The sequence below is a fragment of the Carcharhinus amblyrhynchos genome, chromosome 12 (genome assembly GCF_965287045.1).
Source record: "Carcharhinus amblyrhynchos chromosome 12, sCarAmb.v2.hapA, whole genome shotgun sequence".
Lineage (NCBI taxonomy): Eukaryota > Metazoa > Chordata > Chondrichthyes > Carcharhiniformes > Carcharhinidae > Carcharhinus > Carcharhinus amblyrhynchos.
The window spans coordinates 82,879,083-82,898,165 of NC_137335.1; the positions used below are offsets into that span (position 1 = coordinate 82,879,083).

The 19,083-nt window shown below is 45.6% G+C and overlaps 1 protein-coding gene across 1 annotated transcript in view; it reads right to left on the minus strand.

Moving 5' to 3' along the window:
- The window catches only part of nmbr (neuromedin B receptor), a 47,568-nt gene that overhangs the window by 6,970 nt on the left and 21,515 nt on the right, over positions 1–19,083 (minus strand). Inside the window, exon 2 of the mRNA XM_080199862.1 lies at positions 16,522–16,870. Coding sequence (XP_080055988.1) covers positions 16,522–16,870 — 349 coding nt within the window. The remainder of the gene's footprint in view (positions 1–16,521; positions 16,871–19,083) is intronic.

Below are 19,083 nucleotides of genomic sequence, written 5' to 3' on the forward strand. Positions count from 1 at the left end.
TCTTCCCTGCTGCCATCTTATTAAATGGCAGAGCAGGCTCAAGGGGCCAGTTGGCCTACTCCTGCTCCTAGTTCTTATGTTCTAGACACTCACCACCCTATAAAAATTGCCCATCTGGACACTTTCGTATCCCTCCCCTCTCCCTTAAACCTAGGCCCTCTAGTTTTAGACTCTCCTGTCCAAGGGAAAAGATATTGACTATCTAGCTGATCTACGCCCTCATTATTTTAAAGACCTCTATAAGATGACCCCTAAGCATCCTACATTCCAGGGAAAAAAGTCCCAGTCTATCCAGCCTCTCTTTATAACACAAACCACTAAGTCCCAGCAGCACCCTTGTAAATCTTTTTGGTACTCTTTCTAGTTTAACAATATCCTTTCTATAATAGGGTGACCAGAACTGTACACAGTATTCCAAGTGTGGCCTTATCAATGTCTTGTACAGCTTTAACAAGATGTCCCAAATCCTGTTCTCTCAGTGGGCTGTTACCCAATTAAATATCGGGAACCCAAGTGAGATGTTTTGTGTGGATTGATTCCTAACAGCCGCTGGAAGAAGGTGATAGGTTGCAGTGTAGATATTTACTTGAATGAATTGTTTCCCCATTCCCTATATGTGCTGTGTCAATTCTATTGGTTCCCCAGCTACAAGCACACCTGCAGCTCCTCAATCAGGCTGCAAACACGACCCATCAGGGGCCAATTAACCCCAGTTTAACCTTCATCAATCACGCGCACAGCCAGTTACGCTGCAGCTACCCATCTGAAATCAGGATCTTTCACCCAGCCTCACTGATATCACACAAACTGATGTAAACCAGGACAAGATAAAGCTATTCAACCCTCCAGCCAACCTCCTGATTGAGTTTAGCAATTTCACACTGTTACCCCTGCCCCGTTTTATTTCCTTTCTCTTCGGCGGTTTAGCATTTAACTCCTCAGGTTTTGGCTTTCAGGAGACAGGAGTCATCATTTTGCCATTCGCACCACTTCTGAACATGTCTTTCGTTTCTTGACCCATCCCCTTTGACCTTGCAGCACCAACTCCTCTATCATTTAACCTGTCCTGTCTTCCACAAGATCACAAGTTACCTCCGGTGTTTTTTTTCCTTTCCCACCCTCCTCCCTTGCACTTTCTTGAAACCCATCATATTTCGACCTTTCCCAGTCCCTCCTGGATCAGCCATGATCATGTGGGGGCAGGCTCGAAGGGCTCCTATGTTAATGAAAACATTAACTCTGCTTCTCTCTCCACAGATGCTGGCAGATCTGGTGGGTTCTTCCAGCATTTCCTGTCCTATTTCAGGGTGATACTGTGGCACCATGATTAGCACTGCTGCCTCATAGTGCCAGGGACCCGGGTTCAGTTCCAGGCTTGGGTCACTTGTCTGTGCTAGTTTGTATGTTCTCCCTTATGTACAAAACCTTGTTTTGTGTTATGAGTACTTATCTATTTTCCAAATGTATCCACAAGTTCTAACCAATGCTGCAGAAGGACTGCATATTAAACAGATATTGAAAGATTAAATGGCTGCACTGTACAGGTTGTTTCATAAGGGGTTTTTCACAGTAAGTTCATTGCAGTGTTAATGAACACCTCTACTTTCTCAAAAGATGAAGGAAATTTGGCATGCCCGCTATGACTCTCACCAACTTTTACAGATGTACCATAGAAAGCATTCTTTCTGGTTGTATCACAGCTTGGTATGGTTCCAGCTCTGCCCAAAACTGCAAGGAATTACAAAAGGTCATGATTACAGCCCAATCCACTGTGTAAACTAGCCTCCCATCCATTGACTTTGTCTACACTTCCCACTGTCTCGGCAAACCAGCCAGCATAATTAAGGACCCCACGCATTCTCTCCTCCACCTTCATCCATCGGGAAAAGATACAAAAGTCTGAAGTCACGTACTAACCAGCTCAAGAACATCTTTTTCTCTGCTGCCATCAGACTTTTGAATGGACTTACTTAGCATTAAGTTGATCTTTCTCTACATCCTAGCTATGACTATAACATTACATTCTGCACCCTCTCATTTCCTTCTCTATGAACGGTATGCTTTATCTGTATAGTGCACAAGAAACAATACTTCTCACTGTATGTTAATACGTGCGACAATAATAAATCAAATCAAATCAAGCCTACTTGTGAAGAATACATAAACTTTAAATTGATCAATCATCAGAAGTTGACAAATCTTGGTCTCCCAGACTGCCTCAGGAAATCACCATGACTTTTAACATCAAGCTGTGGGCTAAAAGGAAATTATTTATTTTGAGGCACAAACAGATGAATTAACTTCATGAATATACTAACCAAGGAGGTGGTTGGAATGAACAAACTTCAAACTGAGAGGCCTCTGTGTAAACTGAACCATCCTGATCACTCAATGGCGAACCACTGCCAAGGGTAATGATGGTCCAGTCTAATAGAGGTCTGTGGTCACCAACATTTCAGTGGGACATGGTAACTAAACAGAAAAGGTTTCTGACCATTGAATTCCTGTGGCCAAGTTAAAAGGCCGACAATGATATCACCAGCTCCCACATCCTACAAAAACGTTAATACAGATCAAATATACAGGGGAGGTGATGGCCTAGCGTCATTATTGCTAGACTATTAATCTAGACATTCAGTTGATGTTCTGACAACCTGGGTTCAAATCCCACCTTGGCAGATGGTGGAATTTGAATCCGATGAACAAAAGTCTGGAATTAAGGATCTACTGATAACCATGAAACCATTGTCAATTGTTGAAAAAGCACCCATCTGGTTCACTAATGTCCTTTAGGGAAGGAAATCTGCCGTCCTTACCTGGTCTGGCCTACATGTGATTCCAGAGCCACAGCAATGTGGTTGACTCTCAACTGTCCTCAGGCAATTCGGGATGGGCAATAAATGCTGGACAGCCAGCGACACACATATCCCACGAATGAATAATAACATCCTTTATCCATACATCCAAGAACAGGACACATCCAAACTCCTGATGCTCTTTTGAATGGTTATGTAATTAATTTGTATGTTAATAAAACAATATATTATATCACAGATATAATTAGTGTTAACAGGGAGGAAGTCGAGTGTGTGAGAGTTGGCAAATGGAGAAACAACCTAGGGTGGAATTTTATGGCTGCTCATGCCAGCGTGATTTTTGGTGTTGCTACAATGAACAGAGACTTGGCTGGGCACCAAACTCCCTGTCCTCGCTTGCAGCATCAAACAGCAAGGGGGAAGAACAGTCGGTAAGATCACGTCCCTAGTATTTGTAGACTAAGCTAGCCTATGCTTAGTCTATCATCATGTACATAAACCAGGGCTTACGCATCAATTTAAAGTTTGTAAACTTTATTTATTAGTGTCACAAGTGGGCTTACAATAACACTGCAATGAAGTTACTGTGAGAATCCCCCACTCCGGCATCTGTTCAGGTACACTGAGGGAGAATTTAGCGTGGTCAATGCACTTAACCAGCATGTCTTTCAGACTGTGGGAGGAAACCGGCACACCCAAAGGAAACCCATGCAGACACGGGGAGAGCGTACAGGCTCCACACAGACAGTGACCCAAGCCGGGAATCAAAACTGGTTCTCTGGCACTGTGAGGCAGCAGTGCTAACCATTGTGCTACCGTGGCACTCTAGATGCCAAAATCAAAAGTAGCTGAATACGAAAATGCATTCGACCCCAAGGATAAAGGATACCTCATTGTTCCTGGAATAAAACCCATTCAAGAATGTGGACAAGCCTAGACGAACACCTTTGTGTGATAATGATTGAAAGTTGAATAGAATTTTCCTTGAGGGTAAATGGCCTATTCACTGACCAGGATGGACAGATGAGCAAATCAAGTTGGTACAATCAAAGGGAGAGGGGATTGCCTCAATCATTGTCACTGGTGTGATCTTTCATTATATGGCGCCTCCATTAGAGACAGATCTTGGGCAACTGGTATGGAAACTGTGGGAGCATGCAGTAGCTCACTGAAAAAACCAGAGTGAAAAGATCCAATTTTCAGACTTTTGTAATTCTTAGAATTTTTGCGGGGGAGTTCCGCCCGTGATGTTTAAATGCACGGAACTGTTCTGTACACGCTGCATTATGTTTTATACACTACAACACTCCCCTGAGACACACCTGGCTTTAAGTAATCCTATCAAGCTTTCATACATGTTCCAGATCAATATTTTTAATGAATAGCTCCCCTGTGAAAACTTCCTCTGCCCCTAAGCATTGAAAAATACAACCGTGGATTCACCATGTGTTATTATTCAGCTTAATTGTAAGCTGTGGAATTGGATGCATCTGCCTGGCTAACACATAAAAAAGTAAAATTATGGATTATAAAAACCATGTATTAAAGGCAGATAAACTGAAGTTCCTTTTGCATTGCAAAGATCGGGGCACATCAATGCTGCAAAGTACTTCCCATTTCATATTAATGCTAACAGGGTAAACCTGCCTTAACCTGAACATGGATTTACAGTCCAAACCTCGCTTGTATAGTATTACATAGCATGTATGAGAATGAAATAGCTTCAATAAATCCATGCCAGAGTGTATCTCCACCTCTCTTCATCTCACTCTATCTGTATATATATTTCTATTCTTCTCCCCCTCATGGGTTTGTCTAACTCCCTCTCACATGCCTCTATGCTATTTGTCTCAACTATCCCTTTGATAGCAAATTCCAAAGGTGCAGCTTATAGACTAGAATATAAGAGCGTAAGAAATAGGAGCAGGAGTAGACCATACAGCTCATCAAGTCTGCTCTATTATTCATTATGATCATGGCTGATGTTGGTTTTCCACTCCACTTCCCCACCCAGTCCCGGTTTCCTGTCCCGTCCTGGTGTCCCCCATGCTGACATTATAGTTAAGAAATCCCACCAACGCTTCTACTTTCTCAGAGACTAAGGAAATTTGGCATGTCAGCTACGGCTCTCACCAACTTTTACAGATGCACCATAGAAAGCATTCTTTCCGTTTGTATCGCAACTTGGGTATGACTCCCGCTCTGCCCAAGACCACAAAAAACTACAAAAGGTCGTGAATGTAGCCCAGTCCATCACGCAAACCAGCTTCCCATCCATTGACTCTGTCTACACTTCCCGCTGCCTCGGCAAAACAGTCAGCATAATTAAGGACCCCACCCAACCCGGACATTCTCTCTTCCACCTTCTTCCATCGGGAAAAAGATACAAAAGTCTGAGGTCACGTACCAACCGACTCAAGAACAGCTTCTTCCCTGCTGCTGTCAGACTTTTGAATGCACTTACCTTGCATTAAGTTGATCTTTCTCTATACCCTAGATATGACATTACGTTCTGTACCCTTTCATTTCCTTCTCTATGAACAGTAGAGCAATGCAAGAAACAATACTTTTCGCTGCATATTAACACACATGACAATAATAAATCAACTCAAATCAAATCAAATCATATCCCTTGATTCCCTGAGAGACCAAAATCTCTCTCTCCCAGTCTTAAATATATTCAACGATGGAGTATCCACAACCCCCTGGGGTAGAGAATTCCAAAGATTCATAGGCCTTTGAGTAAAGCAATTTCTCCTCATCTCAGTCCTGCCTGATTAGCCCTTCACTTAGAGTCTGTGTCCCCGTGTTTCAGATTGCCCAACCAGCAGAGACAATCCTCAGTAGCCACCCTCTTAAACTCCTTCAGAATTGTGTATCTTTCAATGTGATCACCTCTCAAAGGGAAGGGAATTGAAGGGATCTTGAAGGGAATTGCTTGATAGGGCGGACGCAACACGGTTTCATTAAAGGGAAGTCGGGTCTGACAAATTTACTGGAGTTCTATGAGGATGTGTCTAGGGCAGTGGATAGAGGAGAGCCGGTGGATGTGGTCTTTCTGGATTTTCAGAAGGCGTTTGACAAGGTACCTCACAAGAGGTTATTGCAGAAGGTCAGGGGACATGGAGTTGGGGGTAGGGTGTTAGCGTGGATAGAGGATTGGTTGTCAAATAGGAGGCAGAGAGTGGGGGTCAATGGGTGCTATTCGGATTGGCGGTTGGTGACTAGTGGGGTGCCCCAGGGGTCGGTGCTGGGGCCTCAGCTATTTACCATTTATATAGATGATCTGGAGGAGGGAACCGAGTGCAGGGTGTCGAAATTTGCTGATGACACCAAGATTGGGGGAAAGGCAAATTGTGCGGAGGGTGTGGAGAGTCTGCAGAAGGATCTAGATAGGCTGGGCGAATGGGCCAGGAAATGGCAAATGGAATTTAATGTTGGCAAGTGTGAGGTGGTTTACTTTGGTAGGAAGAATGGTAGGAAGGACTATTACTTACGTGGCAAAAAACTGCAGCAGGCGACGGTGCAGAGGGACCTCGGGGTCCTTGTGCATGAGTCGCAAAAACCCAGCTTGCAGGTGCAGCAGGTGGTCAGGAAGGCGAATGGGATGCTGGCCTTCATAGCGAGGGGGATTGAATATAAAAGTAGGGAGGTCTTGCTGCAGCTGTATAGGGCATTGGTGAGGCCGCAGCTGGAGTACTGTGTGCAGTTTTGGGTGCCGCACCTGCGCAAGGATATTTTGGCCCTGGAGGGAGTGCAGAGGAGGTTTACTAGGCTGATACCGGAGTTGAGGGGATTGAGCTATGAGGAGAGGCTGAATAAACTAGGCTTGTACTCGCTAGAGTTTAGGAGAATGAGGGGAGATCTCATTGAGACGTATAAGATGATGAATGGGATGGATAGGATAGAGGTGGAGAGACTCTTCCCGCTCAAAAAAGACAGTAGGACTAGGGGGCACAGCCTCAAGATAAAGGGGAGGCGGTTTAGAACGGAGTTGAGGAGGAACTTCTTCACTCAAAGGGTGGTGAATCTCTGGAATTCTCTGCCCGTTGAAGTGGTGGAGGCTGCCTCACTAAATATTTTTAAGAAGCGGGTTGATGGGTTCTTGATAAGAGAGGGGATTAAGGGTTATGGGGAGAGGGCGGGAAAGTGGAACTGAGCCACAACAGATCAGCCATGATCTTATTGAATGGCGGGGCAGGCTCGAAGGGCTAGATGGCCTACTCCTGCTCCTATTTCTTATGTTCTTATGTTCAAACCTCTAAACACCCAGAGAATATAGACCCAATTTACTCAGCCTCTCATTCCAGGATGATCCCTCCATCCCTGGGACCAATTCAGTGAACTATCAATGTACTGTCTCAAATACAAGTATGACCTTTCATAAATATGGAAACCTAAACTGCACACAGTCTCATCAAGGCCAAGTGCAACTGCCACAAGACTTAATTATCCTAGCCCTCCAATCCTCTTGCAAAGAAGGCCAACATGCCATTTGCCTTCCCACATGCTAACTAGACTATGTGCAATTTTGGTCTCTATATTGACTTCACTGAGACCCGTGAGGTTGGGCTCTCGGAGTATGAGCTCCCTGATTGAGATGAGAATCGCCTGCCCTATCAGGGAGCCTCACTTTCACAGAAATATGGGAGGATGAAGTCCACTGGCACTTTGGATTCTGACTTTGTCCCTGAAGCAGTCTAGGAGTGGAATAGAGTGTGTAGGTACACAGACTAGCCATTTCTTTAGATATATATTCAACCATTCTTGCATTTATCCATGGAACACACCTTTCAAAATTCTCTTTACAGGCCCTCTAGGTAACAAATAACGGATAGCTGAGATACAGCAGGTCAAATGAAAAGAGAGAAGGAAAAATTCACAGGGTCAGTTACAATAAAAGGGGGGAATAATGGATGGAAAGATAGAGGGAAGTAGAAATGTTCAAGTAAATTAAGAAATGACTGCACGTCAAGAGTCATTACATTGCACAACCATCTCAGGACTTTCAAGGCAAACACATTCTGATCTATAAATTTGACTTTTCCAACTGTCTTCCACCCAAACTTCCATCTTCCACCTAGCCTCAATTTAAAGTCATCCAAATTTCTGCTACCAGTATCATTGTACACATCAAGATCCATTCAAATATCACTCCCTGTCTTCAGTGACCTACACTGGCCTCCAGTCTAGCAAGGCCCCAATTTTAGAATTCTCACCCTAGTTTTCAAATCCTCCCATGGCCTCTCTCTTCTCCACCTCTGTAACCTCCTGCAACCCTACAACCCTTCACACTCCCTGCGACCTGGGGGGGGTGGGGGGGGGGGGGGGGGGGTGTGCGGGTAGAGGTGTAAGGGGAGAGCTGCTTTTAACATCTATGTAGATTGCCCGAGGTTGCACCCCCTTTTAGTTACTAGAAGGGTCTGCCCCTCAACCTTTGGTTACGCTTCAGCTCCACGCGGCTAATCTTTGGTCACCCAATGCAGGGCAGGGGGTGTGGGGTGGGGGATGGAGTGAGGGGGCAGGAGGACCTCCTTTCAAGCCTGCCCCAGGACCCGGCTGAGTTGGCCCCTTTACAAGGTCCAGGCAGTTGAGGGGGTCGTCTGACCTGGCTGTCTGCCCCTCTACTGCGGCTGCGTTGGCAGCTGAGAGTCCTTGGCGAGAGAGCTCGCAGTGTTTGCCAGCGCGCTTCAGGCCTCACGGGGCTGTGGGTGCTGTGGAGGCGGGTGGGGGGATGGGGATGAGGGTACATCATCATCTCAGAGAATGACACTTTAATTTGAGTTCTCAAGTTTCCTTTTTTGTTCCAGTGCTCCCGTCATCCTCTCTCAATTATTGGTTTCTGTTTCCGTAGAACCATGGAACACTACAGCACAGAAACAGGCCTTTTGGCCCTTCTTTGCTGTGCTGAACCATTTTTCTGTCTAGTCCCACTGACCTGCACCTGGACCATATCCCTCCACACCCCTCTCATCCATGAACCTGTCCAAGATTTTCTTAAATGTTAAAAGTGAGCCTACATTCACCACTTCATCTGGCACTCATTCCGCTTTTCCACCACTCTCTGTGTGAAGAACACCCCACTCCTAATATTCCCTTTAAACTTTTCCCCCTTCACCCTTAACCCATGTCCTCTAGTTTCTTTTTCTCCCCTAGCCTCAGTGGAACAAGCCTGCTTGCATTCACTCTATCTACACCCATCACAATTTTATACACCTCAATCAAACCTCCCCTCATTCTTCTACACTCCAGGGAATAAAGTCCTAACCTATTTGACCTTTCTCTGTAAGTCAGTTTCTCAAATCCCGGCAACATCCTTGTAAACCTTCTCTGCACTCTTTCAACCTTATTAATATCCTTCCTGTAATTAGGTGACCAAAACTGCAACACAATACTCTAAATTCGGCCTCACCAATGTCTTATACAGCGTCACTATAACAGTCCAACTCTTATACTCAATTCATTTAGTTTACTGAAATATTGTAAATCGGAGAGAGCTGGGACACTGAGTTGAGTGAAAGGCGAGCTGTGAGAACGAATAGAGCAATAAACTCAACAAAGAAAAGTTCTGCGTCTTGGTTTTGGTTTTACCAATCAGCTTTGATCCTATTAACAATCCATTCTAATATCTTTCTTTGGGATTCAATGTTTGATATACACTCTGGAATTCTAACACCCAGCCTACCATGGGATCAGAATGGACAAGGGACGGACAATGGAAATATCCGTTGGCCTCGGGTCGGAGTTTCCAGTTTCGCTCAGCGAGGCTGTAAAATCCCACCCATACTTTGCTCTTCTATGTTAAAGGTAGGGTGGCACAATGGTTAGCACTGCTGCTTCAGAGCACCAGGGACCCAGGTTCAATTCCAGTCTCGGGTCACTGTCAGTGGGGAGTTGGCACGTTCTCCTCATGCCTGTGCGGGTTTTCTCCAACAGCTCCTGTTTCCTCCCACACTCCAAAGATGTGCGGGTTAAATTTATTGGCCACGCTAAATTAGCCCTAGTGTCAGGGGGATTAGCAGGGTAAATATGTGCAGTTACAAAGATAGGGCCTGGGTGGGATTGTTGTCGGTGCAGACTCGATGTGCCAAACCGTCTCCTTCTGCACTGTCGGGATTCTATGGGTGGGATCTTCTGGCTGCGCTTGGTCCAAAGCGGAAACGGTCAATGGACCTTTGCTTCCCACCCCCATCCTGGTAGCTGCGGTGCCTATGGTGGGCAGAAGTGGAAAATCCCCCCCTATGGCTCTATACCACAAAATTGTAATCCACTGTTATCAGAATCAGTGATATGGTGAAGCCAGGTTATTACTGATCGATTAGTGTATGGACCCCACTGAAAACCTTAGGTTAGTTTGACCACACAAACCCTACCCACTGGCTGACACATTTCCCCCACTTCCCAATAGGGATTTGCTGCCTATTGAATCCTCTCTCGGTATAAAACGCTCCTATTCTGTGGCGCTTTCACAGACAGACATTATTATGAGATGTGATTCACCAATGATCCGTACAGATGAGGAATCAGCCATAATGTCAAGGAGTCCCTAGTGAGGGACAGGCAGCCAGGATGGATAGCTAGCTCCGTAACATCTCCTCTGATGCTTGAAGAGAAATTGCTTTTAATTTTGCACTTTCAATTTTTTTTAGGGAACAATATTGGATTCAAGGAGAAAAGATATTTTTGAAAAGTGATATACTCTGTAGTTTAGTGATTGAATTATTTTCTACATTGCTTCCATTTTGCATTTTACAATCAAAAAGCAGCAGGTGCTTTAGTTTTGTTCTTTTATTGTATAAACCCACGTATTTGATAACGGCAAATAAAATCATCTCTTATTAACAAGTTAGCATTAAGAGCATTGGAGTATTTTATTTCCACGTGGATGGAGTAGTGACCGAATCTTACTAGTTTATACTGCCATAGAATTAGACGTGTACACACTATGACCAAGGTTAAGAAGCATAAGGGATGGAATTCTCTGGCCGTTCCCACCCCACTGTTACTGCCAGTGAGGAGGGAGAGTTTGGCACCCAGCCAAATCTCCATTCATTGCAGCGGGGATGGAGAATCCCATAGCGAGTTAGGTTGGAGAATTCGGCCCAACTCTTCTTGTTGGGGTGAGAGTGGACAATTTTACAAAGATCTTGCAAAAACCTGCATTTATAGAACCCTACAGTGCAGAACGAGGCCCTTCAGCCCATCGAGTCTGCATCGAACACAATCCCACCCAGGCCCTACGCCCATATCCCCATATACTATACCCACTAATCCCTCTAACCTCCACTACCCTGGACACTAAGGGGCAATTTCTTGGCATGGTCAATCAACCTAACCTGCACATCTTTGGACTGTGGGAGGAAACCAGAGCACCCGGAGGAAACCCGCACAGACACAGGGAGAATGTGCAAAGTCCACACAGACAGTGACCCGAGCCGAGAATCGAACCCAGGACCCTGGAGCTGTGAAGCAGCAGTGCTAACCACTGTGCTACCGGGCTGCCCATATATACCACATTTTTCAATCTTAGGCTGTCCTTTTAGGATGTGCTTTTAAGAAGGTGGTGATGTATTGTATTGTCACTGGGCCAGTTATGCTGAGATCCAGAGTGATGCTCTGGACACCTGGATTTGAATCCCACCACAGCAGATGATGAAATTTGAATTCAACAGACGTCTGAAATTAAAAATCAAGTGATGACCATAAAACCATCATTGGTTGTTGTTAAAAGAAAAACCCATTTGGTTCATTAATACCCTTTTAGGGAAGGAAATCTGCTGTCCTTATCCGGTCTGGCCTACATGTGAATCCACAGCAATGTGGTTGACTCTTACATGTCCTCTGAAATGACCTAGGAAGCCATTAGTTCAAGGGAAATAGGGAAAGGCAATAAATGTTGGCTGGACAGTGACACCCGCATCATATAAGCAAATTAGGACTCCTGTGCTCTTTGACAAATAGTGTCAAGGGATATATCATGTCCACCATGTATCAGGCAGGAGCTACAGTTTTGCAACTTGGCAGAAGAATGGCACCTTCAGCGGTGCAATGTTCCCTTGGTATTACAATGGGAGGGACAGCCTGGATTATGTACACAAGCCTCTGGAGGGAGGTTTAAACCGTTTTGACTCAAGGAGGGAATGACACTCACAGAGAGAAATTGGGCCTGATCTTACCATCAGGTTGCCCCTGTTTTCAGGTCGAAAAACTTGGTTAAGTTGGGTGTGAGTAGCGTAATCCACACCCGCCACTGCGGGGTGCCCGAGAACGGGTCTAAAAGTCAGATCTGAAACAGTCCCAGATCCAAATTTGCCCAGCATTTAGAATCAAAACGGTAAAACTTTGATTACATTTACATACATTTTGCAGTGAGCTCCCAGTTTACTAAATGAACACAATGATCCAAGCCAGGTATAGAATCAACATTCAACGTCGCTACTCTGCATGTCAGTGGAATAAATCTGCAGCCTGTTCTGCCTGAATTACAATCCCACTGTTTATTAGAAACTTTGACATAAGCTTACAAGCAATAAATTAAATGTAAACAAGGTGCGACAAAGGTTTTCACTCTACCTTGTGAGATAATCCTAACAAGTTTGAAATGTCCTAATACCAAGTATCAGTGATCTTGATGAGAACATAAGAACATAAGAACATAAGAAATAGGAGCAGGAGTAGGCCATCTAGCCCTTCGAGCCTGCCCCGCCATTCAATAAGATCATGGCTGATCTGTTGTGGCTCAGTTCCACTTTCCCGCCCTCTCCCCATAACCCTTAATCCCCTTTCTTATCAAAAACCCATCAACCCGCTTCTTAAAAATATTTAGCGAGGCAGCCTCCACCACTTCAACGGGCAGAGAATTCCAGAGATTCACCACCCTTTGAGTGAAGAAGTTCCTCCTCAACTCCGTTCTAAACCGCCTCCCCTTTATCTTGAGGCTGTGCCCCCTAGTCCTACTGTCTTTTTTGAGCGGGAAGAGTCTCTCCACCTCTATCCTATCCATCCCATTCATCATCTTATACGTCTCAATGAGATCTCCCCTCATTCTTCTAAACTCTAACGAGTACAAGCCTAGTTTATTCAGCCTCTCCTCATAGCTCAATCCCCTCAACTCCGGCATCAGCCTAGTAAACCTCCTCTGCACTCCCTCCAGGGCCAAAATATCCTTGCGCAGGTGCGGCGCCCAAAACTGCACACAGTACTCCAGCTGCGGCCTCACCAATGCCCTATACAGCTGCAGCAAGACCTCCCTACTTTTATATTCAATCCCCCTCGCTATGAAGGCCAGCATCCCATTCGCCTTCCTGACCACCTGCTGCACCTGCAAGCTGGGTTTTTGCGACTCATGCACAAGGACCCCGAGGTCCCTCTGCACCGTCGCCTGCTGCAGTTTTTCGCCACGTAAGTAATAGTCCTTCCTACCATTCTTCCTACCAAAGTGGACCACCTCACACTTGCCAACATTAAATTCCATTTGCCATTTCCTGGCCCATTCGCCCAGCCTATCTAGATCCTTCTGCAGACTCTCCACACCCTCCGCACAATTTGCCGTTCCCCCAATCTTGGTGTCATCAGCAAATTTCGACACCCTGCACTCGGTTCCCTCCTCCAGATCATCTATATAAATGGTAAATAGCTGAGGCCCCAGCACCGACCCCTGGGGCACCCCACTAGTCACCATCCGCCAATCCGAATAGCACCCATTGACCCCCACTCTCTGCCTCCTATTTGACAACCAATCCTCTATCCACGCTAACACCCTACCCCCAACTCCATGTCCCCTGACCTTCTGCAATAACCTCTTGTGAGGTACCTTGTCAAACGCCTTCTGATTCCATCTGGACTTTTTACACCTGAGTTCATTGTTCTTTAAAGCCCATTTATATCACATTTACACAGTGCGGAGCTGCTTTTTCATGCTGGAGCTTTTCCAAAATTATCTCCGCTTCCAGTTAATCTCGATGGTGACTCTGACCCATTACACCCTACCTCAACATTACTGAAGGCACAAACTTCACACCACAAACGAGAGATCCATTTCTCAGAGTTGTATTAGCTTTTGATTTTTTTTTTCACTTTGTTTGGCCTGGGCTTGATTTGAACTCAGGTCGAGTTTACAGCACAAAGACAGGCCATTCGGCCCAACTGGTGTGTGTTAGCCTTTATGTTCCACACAAGTCTCACTCCACCTCACCTCTGTCAGCCTATCCTTCAAATCCTCCCTCCATTTCGTGCTGCTACCCCACAGCCTTGCTCCTCCCTATCTCTGTGACCTCCTCCAATTCTTGTGGCGCAGTGGGTAGTATCCCTGTCTCTGTGTCAGAAGCTCTGGGTTCGAGCCCCACCCCAGGTCTTCATGGCAGAGGAAGATGCATTCGCAACGCGGACAAACAGGTTGAGTGTCAACCTGCAAATCTTTCCAAACACGCCAATGGTTGTCGTTAAGAGCAGGAGAGACTCCTGGTCAGCAGCGCTTGTTGTGGAGTGGCACCCCTCAAGCTATAGGCCCCCAGATGACAGACTAGCAATCTGCTCTGGGAGTTACTAGCTATGGAAACAGATGAATGTCAGCCTTGGTGCACTACTAGGTGCAGAAAGAGAATTGGAATGGAACTCCTCCAATATAGAAAATCCTAGAGTCATATGGTGTAGAAGAGGCCCTTCGGCCCATCTAGTCTGCACTAACACAGAGGAAACACCGGAACCCCCATCTAATCCCATCTGCCAGCACTCGGCCCATAGTCCTGAATATTATAACATGCCAAGTGCTCATCCAGGTACTTTTTAAAGGATGTGAGGCAACCCACCTCTACCACCCTCCCAGGCAGTACATTCCAGACTATCACCACACTCTGGGTAAAATAGCTTTGCCTCATCTCCCCCCACAGACCTTCTGCCCCTCACCTTGAACCTATGTCCCCTCATGACTGACCCTTCAACAAGGGGAACAACTGTTCCTCATCCACACTGCCCATGTCCCTCATAATCTTGTACACCCCAATCAGGTTGCCCCTTAGTCTTCCCTGCTCCAATGAAAACAATCCAAACCTCTCTTTATAACTTAAATATTCCATCCCGGGCAGCATCCTGGTGAATCTCCTCTGCATCCCCCCCAGTGCAATCACATCCATCCTACAATGTGTATCGTACTTGTGCTTGTCCATTTCTGGCCTCTTGTATATCCAGTAAAAAGTCTGACAACACCAGGTTTTAGTCCAACCGATTTATTTGTTAGTAAACGCACAAGCTTTCGAGGTTTCCCTCTTCGTCAGGTGATGAAGCTTTCGAGGTTTCCCTCTTCGTCAGGTGACGAAGAGGGAAACCTCGAAAGCTTGTGCGTTTACTATCAAATAAATCGGTTGGACTAAAACCTGGTGTTGTCAGACTTTTTACTGTGTTTACCCCAGTCCAACGCCGGCACATCCACATCATGACTACTCTTGTATATCCTCAAGTTTCATTGCTCCACCTTCGGAAGACATTCCCTCAGCTTCTACAGCTTTAACTCTGTCACTCTTTCCAAAAAAACCCTCCATATTTTCACCTCTCTCCACAATTGAGATGCTCCTTAAGACCTACCTTTGACTAAGATTTTGACCATTCATCCTAATATCTCCTTAGGTGGTGATCTGTCAAATCTTATCACCAACGTTCCTGCAAAGTGCCTTGGAAGATTTTACTACATTAGATGCAATATATCGGTTAACTTCATTCTCGCATTTATTGCCCATCCCTAATTGCCCTTGAACTGAATGGCTTGCTAGGTCAGGGTATTAAATTTGACATCAGCCATGATCATGATGAATGGCGGAGCAGGCTCAAAGAGTCAAATGGCCTACTCCTGTTTCTAGCTTCTATTTATGTTTCTATGTATGTTTCAATGTATGTTTCTATGTATGTTTCTACGTATGTTTCTATGTATTTCAGATGGCTGTTAAGAGTCAACCACATTGTTGTGGATCATAGAATCCTACACTGCAGAAGGAGGCCATTTGGCCCATTGAGTCTGCATCAACCACAGTCCCATCCAGGCCCTATTCCCATAACCCAATGCACTTACCCTAGCTAGTCCCTCTGACACTAAGGGGTAATTTAGCATGGCCAATCCACCTAACCCATACATCTTTCAACTGTGGGAGGAAACCAGAGCACCTGGAGGAAACTCACGCAGACACGAGGAGAACTTGCAAACCCCACACAGACAGTGACCCAATCGAGGATTGAACCCGGGTTCCTGGAACTGTCAGGCAGCAGTGCTAACAACTGTGCCACCGGACCGCCCTCTGATGCATTCTCTAAACGCCTGTAGATCCTGTCTCTCAGATTATGGTCTAACAACTTACCCACTACAGGCGTTAGGCTCACAGGCCTGTAGTTCCCAGGCTTTTCCCTGCAGAGCTTCTTAAACAAGGAGTCACATGTAGGCCAGACCGGGTAAGGACAACAGATTTCCTTCCCTAAAGGGACATTAGCGAAACAGATGGGTTTTTCTAACAATTATTGTTTTCATGGTTATGGCTAGCTTTAGATTCCAGATTGATGAATTGAATTGAAATTCCCCCAGCTACAATGCTGAAATTTGAACCAAAATCCCCACTATCCCTGCCACCTCCCAACTCATTCTCCCGAAATGCTTGTTTAAGATCAGTGACAGGTGGAGAGACCTCTCTCGCTGCAGGGATAACCGTAGTCTCTGGGAACTTACCTGCCTCCTCACATGCTCGCTGCTTTCTCCAGGCATGTTGTGTGCGCTCTTGACTAAGCTCTGGGCGATGTGGAAGTAGTAAACACTTATGATGCCAAGGGGAATGAGGTAATACACCAGGAATATCATCACTGAGTGGATTTTCGGGTGCAGCTTGTCCGAGAGCGGATACGGGACACAGGCACTGAAGCTTTCATTCTCCCCATTGTGGTGCTGCACCACCTGTGAGTACACGGCCTCAGGAATGGCCAGAACCATGGAGACCATCCAAATGGTGACCGCCTTAAGACACGTGTGAAGGACTGCACTGGATGCCTGGATGTCCATGGGGTTTACGATCGCTTTGTATCTGCAATAGCAACAAATGCACAAACTTTAATTCCATTTAAATTAGTTATAGAACAGAAACAGGCCATTCGGCCCCTTAGGCTCCTGCCAGTGTTATTACTCCACATGAATCTCCTCCCACCATCCTTTATCTAACTCCATCAACATATCCTTCCGTTTCTTTTTCCCTCATGCATCTCGCTTCCCCTTAAATACATTTTCATAGGAATCCGTAGGATCCCTACAGTGCAGAAGGAGGCTATTTGGCCCATTGAGCCTGCACCAACACTCCAAAAGACCATCCAAAACCTATCCCTGTAACCCCACACATTTACCCCGCTAATCCTCCTAACCTATACATCTTGGGATACTAATGGGCAATATAGCACGGCCAATCTACCTAACATGCACATCATGAGATCCTAAAGGGCAATTTAGCATGGCCAATCCATCAAACCTGCACATCTTGGGATACTAAGGGGCAATTTAGCATGGCCAATCCACCTAACCCGCATATCGTGGGATATTAATGGGCAATTCAGCATGGCCAATCCACCTAACCTGCACATCTTGAGATACTAAGGGACAATTTAGCAAACTTGCACATCTTGGGATACTAAGGGGCAATTTAATATGGCCAATCCACCTAACCCGCATATTGTGGGATATTAATGGGCAATTTAGCATGGCCAATCCACCCAACCTGCATACCCTTGGACTCAACAACTCATGGTACTGGCAAGTGCCACCTTCTCACCATTCCCTGGGTAACAAAATTCTCTCCCCACCCCCCCCCTTATTGGATTATATTTAAGACTGTCTTATACTTAAGACCCCCACTTCTGGTTGCCACGCTCCCCCCAAGTGGAAATATTTTTTCTTCACCTATCCTATCAGACCCTTCTGGAATTTGAACACAAATGCCTCAAACTCTTTGGTCGGGGCATTGAGTACAAAAATTTGCAGGTCATGCTGTGGCTGTAGAGAATCTAGTTAGGCCTCATTTGGAACATTGTGTACAATTCTGGTTGCCACACTACCAGAAGGATGTCGAGGCTTTGGAGAGGGTACAGAAGAGATCTACCAGGATGTTGCCTGGTCTGGAGGGTATTAGTTATGAGGAGAGGTTGGATAAACTCAGCTTGTTCTGGAATGACGGAGGTTGAGGGGTGACCTGATTGAGGTTTACAAGATTATGAGCGGCATGGACAGAGTGGATAGTCAGATACTATTTCCTGGGGTAGAAAAGTCAACTACTAGGAGATATAGGTTTAAGATGCACGGGGAAAAGTTTAGAGTAGATGCGCGAGGCAAGTTTTTTTGCACAGAGGGCGGTGAATGTCTGGAACCCGTTGCCAGGGGAGGCAGTGGGAGCTGGTATGATAACAGCATTTAGGGGGCATCTAGATGAATACATGGCTAGGATGGGAATGGAAGGATACGGACTCTGTAGGTGCATGCGGTTATAGTTTAGGAAAGCATCATGATCGGTGCAGGCTTGGAGGGCCGAAGGGCCTGTTCCTGAGCTGCACTACCCCTTGTCCAATGAATTTATGTCACAGAAATTATTGGCTGCACTCACCTGACCCATGCTGCTACTTATTGCTCTACACAAAGCTCTTCCAAAATTACCACATGCCACCCAATCTGCATACCCTTCAGTACTTTTACCCCTGTGTCACTGGAGTGTTAACCCTTTTGGAGCAGCCTGGAGCTACCAGGGATGAAAGGTACCTCTCCTTAGCATTGCCGGAAGCAACTTGGGACATTCAAATAAAGAGTGATTTCTCATTTTCTCTAAACTCTTCCACTTGTTACTTCTAAAAATATTAGCTATGGGTTAAAACCGCAGTTTGATTGGACAAGGCAGCTGGGAAGTAAGAGGTCACGTGAGAAAAACTCCAGAAATACGTTCAGAGTTGGCAACCTTTACTTATGGAGTTTCCCCATGACTGCAAGTAGGATTGTCGGTCCAGATATCAAGAACATCCAACAGTTTTTGATTAATCTTTTCAAATACTTATAATGTATCACTACAACTCTCACCAACTTTTATAGACGCACCATAGGAAGTATTCTTTCTGGTTGTATCACAGCTTGGTATGGCTCCTGCTGTGCCCAAAACCACAAGAAACTACAAAACGTATGAATATAGCCCAATCCATCACGCAAACCAGCCTCCTACCCATTGACTCTGTCGACACTTCCCGCTGCCTCAGCAAAGCAGCTGGCATA